The following is a 13,295-nucleotide window of genomic DNA, read 5'->3' as shown; positions in this document are numbered from 1 at the left end:
CTGCTGTTCCTCAGACAGAGGGTGTGGTGATCAGGAGGCTGCTGTTGCTTGGATCTGCTTAGTCCTGCCAGGTATTTAGGAGAGTGTTGAATTTCCCTGTGATACACTGTTCCTCCGTGTTGTAAATCACAGTCCTGATTTTAAAGCAGGCCGTATTTGTGATCCAGACTGCCTTAATTTGTGTTCACCTAAGAGTCAGTTTGTGGCTCAGCCTCTGGGTGGCAGTGTTTTGGGGTTGGCCTCTGAGGCTATATGGCTTCTCTACCCAGCAGCAAGGGTTTATTTTCTCTATTGCACTTAAAACTGGTTTGGGGAGGTCAACTGCCCACAGCTGGTTCTTAAATAATCGTTACCCTGCTCTGTCTTAAGGGGTTTTATCTCCTCCCTAACTTCAGGGAAAAATCCCTACCTGGGGAAACAACCTTTCTCGGAGAGGTGACCTTGGTTAAAACACATAGCGCTAAGGGGAGCAAACATATTAAGAACAGTATGCTATATACGCCAGGTCCCTTGAAACATATGCTGTGCAGATGTTTCTTTCCTGCAGCGACTGTGTCAAGCAGCAAGGATGGACCGGCTCCCGGCAGTCTTTGATCCATTCTGAATTAATTTTTGTACATGGATTGTACATGGGAACACACAGTAATACATTCTTTTGCATGTGGCTTTCCAATTTTCCCAGCACCATTTATTAAAGAGATTGTGTTTCTGGCTCCTTTGTTGAAAATTATCTGCCCATATACCTTTGGTTTTATAGCTGGGCTCTCCAGTCTGTTCCACTGATCTCAATGTCTGTTTCTCTGCCAATACCATGCTATTTTGATTATTGTAGCTCTGTAACATAATTTGAAGTTAGATAGCGTGATACCTCCAGCTTTGTTCTTTTTTCTCAAGATTGTTTTGGCAATTCAGAGTCTTTTGTGGTTCCATACAAATCTGATGATTTCTTGTTCTATTTCTTTAAAATATAACATTGAGATTTTGATGGAGATTGCACTAAATCTATATATTGCTTTGGGTAATATGGCCATCTTAACTATGTTGATTTCTCCAATCCATGAACATGGGATATTTTTCCATTTCTTTGTGTCTTTTTCAATCTTGTTTAATTATGTTTTATAATTTTCAGTAAATAGGTCTTTCACATTCTTTAAGTTTATTCCTAGGTATTTTATTCTTTTGGTTGCAATTGCAAAAGGAATTATTGGTGTGGGTTGTTGTTGCTGTTTTTTTATTTTATTTTATTTCTTTTTCTGAAGTTTTGTTGTTAGCATACAGGAGAGCAATGGATTTTTGTATATTGATTTTATACCCTGCAATTTTACTGTATTTGTTTATTGTTTCTAACAGCTTTTTGGTGGAGTCTTTAGGGTTTTCTATATACAGAATCATGTAATCTGCAAAACGTGTCACTTTGGCTTCCTCCTTCTCAATTTGGATGTCTTATTTATTTCTCTTGTCTTATTGCTCTGGCTAGGACTTCCAGCACTACTTTGAATAAGAGTGGTGAGAGTGAATATCTTTGTCTTGTTCCTGATTTTAGAGGAAAAGCTTTCAGTTTTTCACTATTGAATATGATATGAGCTGAAAGTTCATCATATGGCCTGTATTATGTTGAAGTACTTTCCTTCTATTCCTATTTTATTGAGTGTTTTCATCGTAAATGGATCTTGTATGTTAACCATTTTTCTGCATCTATTGATAAGCTCATATGATTTTGTCCTTTCTTTTGTTAACATGGTGTATTACATTGCCTGATTTCCATATGTTGAAACATCTTTGTGCTCCTAGAATGAACCCCACTTGATCTTGATGTATTCTTTTTTAATGTATTGTTGTATTCAATTTGCTAGTATTTTGTTTAGGATTTTTGTATCTGTGTTCATCAGAAATATTGGTCTGCAGTTTTCTTTTTTTGTGCTATCCTTGCCAGGTTTTGGTATCAGGGTTATATTGGCCTCATAAAATATGTTAGGAAGTATTGCCTCCTCTTCAGTTTTTTGGAAGAGTTTGAGGACAGGTTTTAAATCTTTTTTAAATGTTTGGTAGAATTCACTGGTGAAGCCATCTGGTCCTGGACTTTCATTTTTGGGGAGGTTTTTAAAAATATTTTAAAAATATTTTTATTGATTTCAGAGTGGAAGGGAGAGGAAAGAGAGAAACATCAATGATGAGAGAGAATCATCGATTGGCTGCCTCCTGCATGCCCCCCAACTGGGAAGGAGCCCGCAGCCCTGGCATGTGCCCTGACTGGGAATCAAAGTGTGATCTCCTGATTCATAGATCGATGCTCAACCACTGAGCCACACCGGCCGGGCTTTGGGAGGTTTTTGATGGTTGTTTCAATTTCCTCACTGCTGATCAGTCTATATAGATTTTCCAGTTCTTCATGATTTAGTCTAGGAAGGTTATATGCTTCTAGGAACTTATCCATTTCTTCTAGATTTTTTAATTTGGTGGCATTTAGTTTTTCATAATATTCTAGTATGAACCTTTATATATCTGTGATGTCTGTGGTAACTTCTTTCTCACTTCTGATTTTGTTTGTATGGGTCTTTTCCCTTAGTGAGTCTAGCCAGGGGTTTGTCAATTCTATTAAACTTTCAAAGAACCAGCTCTTTGTTTTATTGATTTTTTTGTATAGTCTTTTTGTTCTCTATTTCATTCAATTCTGCTCTAATTTTTATTATTGCCTTTCTTCTGCTGACTTCGGATTGTTTTTGTACTTTTTTTAGTACTTTAAGATGTGATGTTAGATTGCTTACTTGGGATTTCTCTTATTTCTTGACTAAGCCTGTAATGATATAAACTTCATTCTTATTACTGCTTTCGATGCACCCCAGAGGTTTTGATATATTGCATTGTCATTCTCATTTGTCTCTATGTATCTTGATCTCATCTTTTATTTCTTCTTTGACTAAGTCATTTTTTAGTAGTATGTTGTTTAATCTCCATGTATTTGTAGGTTTCTTTACTTCCTTTTTGCAGTTGATTTCTAATTTCAAGGCATCATGGTCAGAGAATATGCTTGGTATAATTTCAATCTTCTTGAATTTGTTGATGCTAGTTTTGTGACCCAACATATGGTCTATCCTTGAGAATGTTTCATGTGCATTGGAGAAAAATGTACAATTCTGGGATGAAAGGTTCTGTAAATGTCAGTTATGTCTACTTGGTCTAGTGTTTCATTTAAGGCTGATATTTCTTTATTGATTTTTCTGTTTGGTTGATCTGTTTAGAGCTGTCAATGAAGTATTAAAACCCCAATAAGATTGAGTTCTGATTTGTTTCTCCCTTCTGTGAGTAGTTGCTTTATATTGGGTGGGTGTATATATATTAAGAAGTGTTATGTTTTCTCGATGTAGTGTTCCCTGTATCATTGTAGTGTCCACCTCTGTCTCTTATCTTGAAATCTGTTTTGTTGGATGTAATTATGGCTTTACTTGCTTTTCTGTGGGTGTTATTTGCTTGGAGAATCATTTTCCACCCTTTTACTTTGAATCTACCTTTGTCTTTGAAGCTTAGATGTGTCTCTTGTAAGCAACATATGGCTGGATTTTGTTTTTTGACCCATTCTGCTACACTGTGCCTCATTATTGGTGAATTCAGAACATTTACATTTAGGGTAATTATTGATGTATGAGGATTTCCTATAGCTATTTTATCTTTTGTTTTCTGGTATCTCTGTGCCTCCATTGCTTCTTTTCCTTTCTATTTCTGTCTGTTGTTTTTGTTTGGTGGTATTTCATACTCCTTTTCTCCGTTTCCTCTTTTTGTAAAAAAATATATTTTTATTGATTTCGGAGAGGAAGGAGAGGGAGATAGAAATATCAATGATGAGAGGGTTTGGGAAGTTCTCATCCACTATTTGTTTGAAGAGGCTCTCTGTTCCCTTCTCTATCTCTTCTTCTTCTGGTATCCTATTATTTCCTGGTGGAGTCAAATGCTTCTCATAAAGCTCTTTCACTTTTTCTTATACTCAGGTCTCTCTCTTCTTCTCTCTGCATCATTTCTAGATTCCTATCTTTAATATCACTAATTCTTACCTCCTTCTGGTTGGCTCTATTTTCTATGCTCAATAGTTTATGCCTAATCTCCTTAATTGCATACTTCATTACCAGGATTTCGGATTGGTTCTTTTTAAAAGTTTCAATCTCTTTGGGTAAGAACTTATTTTGTTCATTAATTTGTTTTCTGAGAGTATTGAATTGTCTGCCTGTATTTTCTCACATCTCATTATGTATTTTCAGAACTCAATATTAAAATCTCTGTAATTTATATCCCATATTTCCATGTGTTCCAGCTTGCTTTCTTTGTTTTCTTTCTGAGCATCCTCATTACCATGGTTATTCATGGTATTTGCTGGTCTCATTTGTCTAGATATGTATGTATGTCTATATTAATGGCCCCTCTCTAGCAGATTTTTCTGAAGAGGTCTTTCTACTCTTTTCAAATAGATGGCGCTGAATCACAAGATTTTTACCTCTGTGATCTCCTAAACTTGACCTCCACAGTAAGTCAAGTGCTGCTTGGGGCTTGGTTTGTTTTTTCATCATCATAATGGTGACCCTGGACCTCCCTCCCCTCAACCCCCCTAAAGCCTCACTTGGGTATCAATCACAGAGGGAAACAGTGGTTCTGCTGCAATAACTCTTAGCTTACAGATAATGTGCTCCTTGACCCGACACCAAGAGCAATGGGAAACAAGTTTTGGACAAGAGGCAGCAGGGCTCTGTAATTCTGTTTCTTTGTCTGAAACTCCACTGACAGTGGACAGCCATGGGGAAGAACCCACATACTCCTGTCAGGAGTCTGTTAGCTCAGTCACTGTCTGCTCCTTTGTCCTGCCTGACTGCCCCCTGCAGCTCTCCGTTCCTCCTGGCCAAAGGAAGCACCTGCTATCACTGGCTTCCTCCCCTCTCTGGGCCGAGCCACGAGCTCCCAGCTGCAGGGCTGCATCTGCAACCATCTGACCTTTCCTCTTTTCTTGTCTCCCCACTCATTCTTATTGCCCACCTTTATATGCTTCCATGTGCGGGTCTCTGAAGCATGCCTCTGTATTGAGTAGGGGATTCTTTGTTGAATTATAGTTGGTTAATTTGTCGAAATTTCAGGAGTGGTCAAAAGGATGTCTCATGCTTGCCATTCCTCTGATGTCACTCCTTACATTTGTATTTATTTAATGAATGCACAATGTCTCTTTGTCATTATATTTTGCATTAAATTCTATTCTACTTGTACTGTTACTCCATCCTTGTTCTGGTTCATATTAGCCTATTATATCTAATTCCATCCTTTTATTTAAATTTTCCTGTTCTTATTTAAGTATGTCTCTTGTAAACAATCTTTAATACAATCCAAAAATCTGTCTTTTAACTTAATCCATTTAATTTTTTAAACCAGTGTTACACCAGAATTTCTGCCATCTTATTTTCCATTTACTATAATCTTTGTTCCTTTTTCTGCTTCCCACTAGATAAACTGAATTCGTCTGATTTGTTTTACATTTTCTTTCTTATAGTGGTTTTTATAATTAACTATATTCATGTTTGTTTAATCTCTGTAACTTCCTCTTAACCACAAATATATGTCTTTATTGATTTTAGAGAAAGAGGAAGGGAGAAACATCCATGTGAAACTTTAATCAGTTTGCCTCCTGACTGGGGATTGAATTCGCAACCTAGGTATGTGCCCTGACCAGAAATTGAACCCACAACCTTTTGGTGTACAGGACAATGCTCCAACCAAGCCACCCAGCCAGGGCCAGAGAGGCACTTTAGCTGTCTTATGTCTTAGTCTTTATCTCCAACTCTAGTCTGTGCATGAAAAAGGGGTTCTATGGAAAGTAACCTCACAGGGTAATCTGATCATAAATTCCTAGCTGGGTAGGTCATGATAGGTAGTCATGCCCCAGGCATATAACTTAGTGAAAGGTTTTAAGCCAGCCCTGCCCATTATTTTTGTGCATCTAGTTGAACACACCTTTGAAATACCAGAATACTCCTAGATGGGGGTATTAACCCTCAAGAGAACACTTAATGTTAACTATCATGTAATCTGATCCCTGCCTTGCTTTCCCCCACTTCCATGTAATCTTCCTTAAATTCCCTCAATTTCAAATGTATAAACACTGCAAAATTGTTATTCTCTGGAGCATTTGAGATCTTGCTTCCTACCATATGTCATCAGCTTGGCTCAAATAAACACATAAAAATTCTCTTACAGGTTTTGGTATCTCTTACGTTAACAAATCTTAATGATAATGCCTAGAGTTTTAATTGCTGTAATAAAGTTTCTCTTTAAGATAACAACTTTGCAAAAATATTTAATCACTCTTCTTTTCACATCTCTTGTAGCATCTTCCAGATTTTGTATCTTTTAATATTTCTCCTAAAGTATTTTCTTGAGGGCCTTTGTAAGGTAAATCTTCTGAGGTTTGTACACTTAAAAACATTTTCAAATGTTGTCTGTCACATTCTAATGCTAACTTGGCTGGATATAAAATTTTAATGTTTTTTCTTTGATACTTACATTCAATAATGCTTTTGAGAAATCTAATGTCAATTCAATTCATTCCTGAATTATTATCCACATTGATAATACTTTTTCTCTGTAAACTTTTAACTATTCTTTGAAACTTTTAAATTTCACTATAACCAACACTTATCTCTACATTCATATTGTGCTTGAGTTTTCTAAACAGTAATTTTCACTACCTGATATTATATATTGGTTTCTCTCTCCCCCCACCAGAATAAGAACGTAATTTTGTTCGCTATTATGTGTCATACCTCGAACACTATCTGAAACAAAATTAGGGGCTCAATAACTACAGATTGAATTGTGGTTCTCTATTCTCTAGGCTTTGCACATTAAATTCATTCCTCAAAAAACAAAAACAAAATCTGAAGCCAAATTCTTAAATTATCACACTATGCCTTGAATCTTCGTGGTTTTTTTCCTATCTGTTCTGATAAACTTGGCAGGATCAAACAGGACAAAGAACTTTTTGCTTTTCTCTTGAGACAAGAGACTTTTTTAAGTAACTGGTTTTAAGATGTCTCTCCTTTAGGCTTATGTTTATTCTTTAGCTTTACATTAAAAGGGCCTCTACAAAATTGGGAATAGGGTGGAGGTAGGGAATGAAAGGACATGATACAACCCTGCCCCCTATCTAAAAAAGATCCCTGACCATATCTCCGGTTTATACTTGAAGTGGGATGAGTATAGGAAGGAGAACAGATATAACCCCTATACACTGACTGATACACTACTGGATTTCACTAATCCCAGTGTCACCCATTATCCTGCCTTCTTCCTTACCTTGAACCAAACTCCTCACATCTCAACTGTATCTGCCTATAACTTTCAGAAACTCTAAATAATTCCAATGGAATACTTTTTATTTTTTTAAAAATATATTTTATTGATTTTTTTACAGAGAGGAAGGGAGAGGGATAGAGTAGAAACATCTACTGGGGATGTGCCCGCAACCAAGTTACATGCCCTTGACTGGAATCGAACCTAGACCCTTCAGTCCGCAGGCCGATGCTCTATCCACTGAGCCAAACCAGTCAGGGCCCAATGGAATACTTTTTAAAAGACCACAGCTGAAAGCACAATTCCATCTTTTATGTTGAAAGTAACATATCAAATTACACATTTGCCAAGATATTTAGTGACAGAGATTGCCTACTTCTTAAAGGATTAAAACATTAAAAAGAAAACAGTCTGATGTGGCACCAGAATATATTGGTAGGTGATTTTATAAACTGGTAAAAATTAAGATGATGAAAAGTTTTTACGCTCTCAAAGAAAAAATATTTTGCAAAAATATTTTGATTGTGTGAAGCAGTAACACAACACCAATAAGCAGCTCTGTACAAAATAATTTATTACAGCTTTATATAGGTTGACATTGTTTTACAGTAAGTGTTTTTCTCTCAATAATTATGAATCTAAAATAGCTTAGAGTGAAAGAAAATCATATTAATTAGAACTATTTCTCTAAATAAAATCTCCCTTTTGAATTTATATTTGCCTTAAAGGGAAGTATCCATATTACAGACATATTTACACAGTTCTGCAAGAAACATATTGAATGATTCCACTACCGTTTTCTATACAAGAAGGAAATAGCTATCCTCCACAAAAATTGCCTGACAATACTGTTTTAATAATTAAACTAATAGATTAAATTCCCATTCTGCTGATATAAAAACATATTTAGTAGTCTATGTATGACTACAAGAGTAAAGATGCTTCATTATAATTTGTATTCTGCTCTATTATGCTTCCTTGAGGCATATGCCACTCAGATATAAACTATTTATTAATACACAAAGCAATTTAGCCAAGAAAGCATAATTCTTGCTTGTGGGACTTTTAAGACTGACCTAGAGATACACAATAAATTTATCAGTGAATTTCAGTGATTAAGAGGCAAACCAATCCCCACATTCTGAATCAAAAGAAATTTTCATTTTCATGTATATTAAAAAATAATAAATCAGGAAAAAATTAAGAGAAAAAAAAAGGGCAAACTGAAGTAAATTTTAAACTAAACCTCAATATCTGACAAAAGAAGTTCCATATTGTTTTTAACATACATATAGTTACCACTTTAAAACTGATGTGTTTTCATTAAAAAGTAAGCAAAAAAACAATAAGACAAATCAATAAAGGATCAAACCATAGAGTCTAAAACCAGGATCTAAAAAAAATAAGAGTGAGACCGTATACACCTTAGTTTAAAATGTAATTATCATATTTATGATAAAGAAGTGACAGCACCATCATAATGCTGATAATTCTAAAGTTTAAGAAAACTGTACAAGTATAAACAGGTCATTTTAACAGATGCTTATGTATACTGGCAGAGTCAGATAAAAAATAGAATAAGCTTACAGAATACTCCATTGAAAAAAACTATCCAATTATTTCACTTCATATCTATATTAAAATACACCCTGAAAAGAACCCTGATCTGAAGTCAGCTTTGAATCTATAGGAGCCAATTTTCTATGGGATTTCAAATTTCATTTGCCAAGACATCATAGTTGGCCATATGGTTTAGTGCCACACTTTGACTGCTGACCTCATTCACAGCAGGCAGGAAAGCAGACGTGAAAGGGAGCAGGCTGTGACAGGCCATCCTGTATTCTTCATATTGGGAATTACAGTTCCCAAAGCTTCCATCAAGCAGTGCCTCAGAAACCTTTATTAAAATCTATTGAAACAAAGGGAAATAAAAAAAATTACATTTGATTATTAATCACTTAAATCAAAAGATGCAATCTGTTCATTAACCAAGAGAAGGCCAACAAGCCCTAGTCTAAAATAACTTCTTGCTATCTATATACTAAGTAATCATCTCAAAAAAGGAACATTTTAAAAATCAATTCTGTAAAGCCTTAAAAAAGCAATAAAATTCTAATACTTGAAAAAGTGAATCCCTGAAACTGTGATCACTAAAATAAAAGTGTCCTTTATTAATAACAATAGCTCCCACATATTAAGTGATTACTATGTGCCAGGCAGGTAGTAAATGAAGTATGGTAGCAACCATCAGGTAGAAACTGTAGTTTAACTCTAACCCTGCTGTTTGGCTTAACAATAGAAAAGTTACTTTGGTTTTCTGAATTGTATAAATCATCCCATTTGATTGAATGACTATCCCATTGATTGTTATCTTACTGGTTATCGAAGCGCATTCTTCTGTACCTGGGAAACAGGACAGCACAATTACCCTAAATTGTTTTAGTGGCCACAGGTGGTGCGTTCTAGCTGACTTAGTGGTCCTGAGACCAGAACAGCACAATTACTCTAAATTGCCCTGACAACTCAGTGGTCAGGAGACCTGAGGGCTCTAGATAATGTATTTCTGTCAATTCAGTGACCCAGAGACCCGAAACTGTAATTAACATGCTTAATTCTGCTTCTGTAATCTGCGTTTTTGCGAGCCAGGTGCCTCATTCCAAACCCTGAGATGTAATCAATACCTTTGTGATTTTTTGCCTATATAACCCTGAAACTGTGACCAAATGACTACTATGAGATTTGGGAATGGCCCCTCATAGTCCCGGATTGCAATAAATGTGACTCTTTAATTCGATTTCTGTGATTCGCGGGGTACATTACAACATAAGTACTTCAGTTTATTACTTCAGTAAACCCTTATACCAATTCTATGCTGCAGCATTTTCATCCTCATCTTCTACATGAGAAAAAGGAAGCTAAGAGATGTAACTTGCCTAATGTGATATAGCTCTTAATTAGAACTGGTATTCAAATCAAGGCATAAGTCAGAAGGCCCACTCAAGAATTAAGTTGTAAAGGCATGTTTTGTTAGATCACTCAGTATCCAGTTATGGGAGGTATTAATCATGCTGTTAACCATGATTGCCTTGTGTTGGTTAAAGAGAGGACATTCTGACCAGGGTGGAAGTTGTGTGCCCCAGGCCCTGGGAGTCAACCTTGGACCAGGAAGTCAACCTTGGACCTGGGGAACGACCTTGGAACCATTCTCATTCAAGAACTGCCTATGGGAAGATTAACCACCTTGTTGCCCAAACAATGGAGTCCCACCCCAGCCTCCTACTTCCCCATGCCTGTAATCCTTACTTCCCCAAGCAATCCTTGTCCTACCCTATATAAGCAGCTGGCTTATGGGGGTGCTGCAGAGCAGATTTTTGTAGATGACCTGGTGCTCTCCCATACTGTCAACAGTATTGGAATAAATGCTCATATGTGATTTTTTAAAAAATGGGGGGAAGTGAGTGTGAAAAATCTTACTTTTACATTTTTATCTTTTATAGTTTCATCCAGTCTAGTGGCAATGGCGATTGCTTTCTCTTGCCTTGACTTGTCCAGAAAATACATCATTTTAGCACCTGAAATACCAAGACATTTCAAAATGAGTAAACTTCTATGGATGGCTAACATTTGATTTAATTTACATTAACCAATGGCTTCAAATATAGTATTTAATTAGCAGTGGGCTGGAACTGGCTCCCACAGCTCTCAGGAGGCAATTGTGCCATTGCTTCCCACGTCCCATTCAGTGACATTCCACTCATAGTTGGGGACACAGAGATGGTTGCTAAACATTTACCAGGAGACCAGATTTAATATCCCCCCCCTCCCCCCCAAAAAAATGATCCAACTCAAAATATAAACACAGGCTACCCTGTGACATCAATCAATCATTTTTAAAAAATTATATCCTCAGATAAAACATCTAAGAAACAAATTATTATCAAAGGACTGTGGTTGAGGGACAATAGGAAAATGTTTCCATATTCACAAAGAAAATAATTTTTAAAGCTTTCAAAAAATAAAACCCAGTTTATATTTCTCCAATAAATTACATGGTCCATATTCTATGTTCATTTTACTATTTGATTTTTAAAAATATATTTTTTATTGATTTCAGAGAGGAAGGGAGAGGGAGAGAGAGTTAGAATTGGCTGCCTCCTGCTCACCCACTACTGGGGATCGAGCCCGCAACCCGAGCATATGCTGTGCCCTTGACCAGAATCGAACCAGGGACCCTTTGGTCCACAGGCTGACGCTCTACCCATTGAGCCAAACCAGCTAGGGCTACTTTTGGATTTTGTTTATTAATTTATATTGTTAACTGTTAATTTATAAGAGCTCAACATATATTAGCTTTTTATCAGTTATATATCCATGAATATTTTTTGGTCTTTTGAATTTATGGTGTTTTTATTTTTATATGGCAAAAATTATCTTCTCTTTAGAATTTCATATGTTTGGAAAGGCACTTCCCATAGTTATAATAAAGAAATGTTTTCTTCCATTACCCTTTTTTTTAAAGAGAAATTCTCATCTGCCCTTACTACCAAGAAGTGTAATTTCTCACATGAATTAACTTTTTTCCCATAGATATTAAAACCAAGAAGTTTCCCTTTGCAACAACAAAAAAGCTTAGGTTAAAGTATTTAAATACAGTATATGGCTTAAATTAGGAGTTCATTATATATACTTCATTTTGTCACCAATTCCCTTTCCACAATCTTTTGTTCAGTTTGCATTTATGCCATCTTGTATTTTATAAATTTATATAAATTGCCTAAATTCTCTCCTGTAATAAGGCAGAATATAAGTAAATTCTCAAAATGCAAAATACATAAAGTAATAAAAATACAAGAAAAAAAATCACAGATAATCACAACACCCAAAGGCAACCATTCATTAAAGGTTTGGTATACACTTTTTGTAGCCTTTATCCCATGTATATTATTACATAGCTGAGATTATATTGTTAATTCTGCATACATATTAAAACATATTTACCCTTGTTATAGCTTTTTAGAAATAACATCATTTTATACCATTACCTGCTAGTCTATCCTACAAACCTGCTACATCTCCCTATTACTGGACATACTGGACATACACTAATCTGTTACCATTGTTTTCCCCATACTTTCACACATTTCAGTTAACATCTTTGCTCTTAAAACTCCTTTTTTTGCTTTGGAATAATTATTTAAAATTATTCACAAAAGTATGACTACAGCAAAAGATACAGGTAATGTGAAGTTCTCGATAAGAATGATTAAGTTGATTTCTTACATGGCTGCGGCAATTTACACTGTAGCAGCAAACTATAAGAGTGCTTGTTAACTACATCTTTACTAAACTTTAATCTTTTCCAAACACATAAAAACTTTCTTAATTTGAAAGATCCAAAGTGCTATTGTGTTTATTTTTGTTTGTTGTTTTTCATTAAATCTTTATTGTTCAAAGTATTACATAGGTCCTCCTTTTTCCCTCATTAACCTCTTCCAGCCCACTCCCATCCCCCCCACCACCCCATTATCTGTGTCCACGGGTTATGCATATATGCACACAAGTTCATTGGTTCATCTCTTCCCACCCACCCTCCTGTCTTCCCTCTGAGGTTCAATAGTCTGTTCATGCTTCTATGTCTCAGAGTCTATTTTTGATCATCAGTTTATTTTGTTCATTAGATTCCACATATGAGTGAGATCATAGGATACTTATCTTCCTCTGACTGGCTTATTTCACTCAACATAATATTCTCCAGGTCCATCCATGCTGTTGCAAATGGTAAAAGTTTTTTTTTTATTGCTGCGTAGTACTCCATTATGTAGATGTACCAGTTTTTTTATCCACTCATCTGCTGATGGGCACTTAAGCTTTTTCTAAATCTTAGCTATCGTAAACTGCGCTGCTATGAACATAGGGGTGCATATATTCTTTCTGATGAGTGTTTCGGGTTTCTTGGGATATATTCCTAAATGTGG

General features: G+C 35.8%; 1 protein-coding gene across 1 annotated transcript in view; it reads right to left on the bottom strand.

Moving 5' to 3' along the window:
- Window positions 1–7,873: 7,873 nt before the first annotated feature.
- LOC106723580 (N-alpha-acetyltransferase 16, NatA auxiliary subunit-like) overlaps window positions 7,874–13,295 on the bottom strand; it is a 20,407-nt gene continuing 14,985 nt past the window's right edge. Inside the window, exons 8-9 of the mRNA XM_014549741.1 lie at window positions 10,795–10,892; window positions 7,874–9,229 (exon numbers count right to left, since the gene is read on the bottom strand). Of these exons, the coding sequence (XP_014405227.1) occupies window positions 9,032–9,229; window positions 10,795–10,892 (296 nt within the window). The 3' untranslated portion in view covers window positions 7,874–9,031. The remainder of the gene's footprint in view (window positions 9,230–10,794; window positions 10,893–13,295) is intronic.

This window comes from Myotis brandtii, unplaced genomic scaffold (genome assembly GCF_000412655.1).
Source record: "Myotis brandtii unplaced genomic scaffold, ASM41265v1 scaffold569, whole genome shotgun sequence".
In the NCBI taxonomy this organism is placed as follows: domain Eukaryota; kingdom Metazoa; phylum Chordata; class Mammalia; order Chiroptera; family Vespertilionidae; genus Myotis; species Myotis brandtii.
This window is presented reverse-complemented; position numbering and strand designations above follow the sequence as displayed.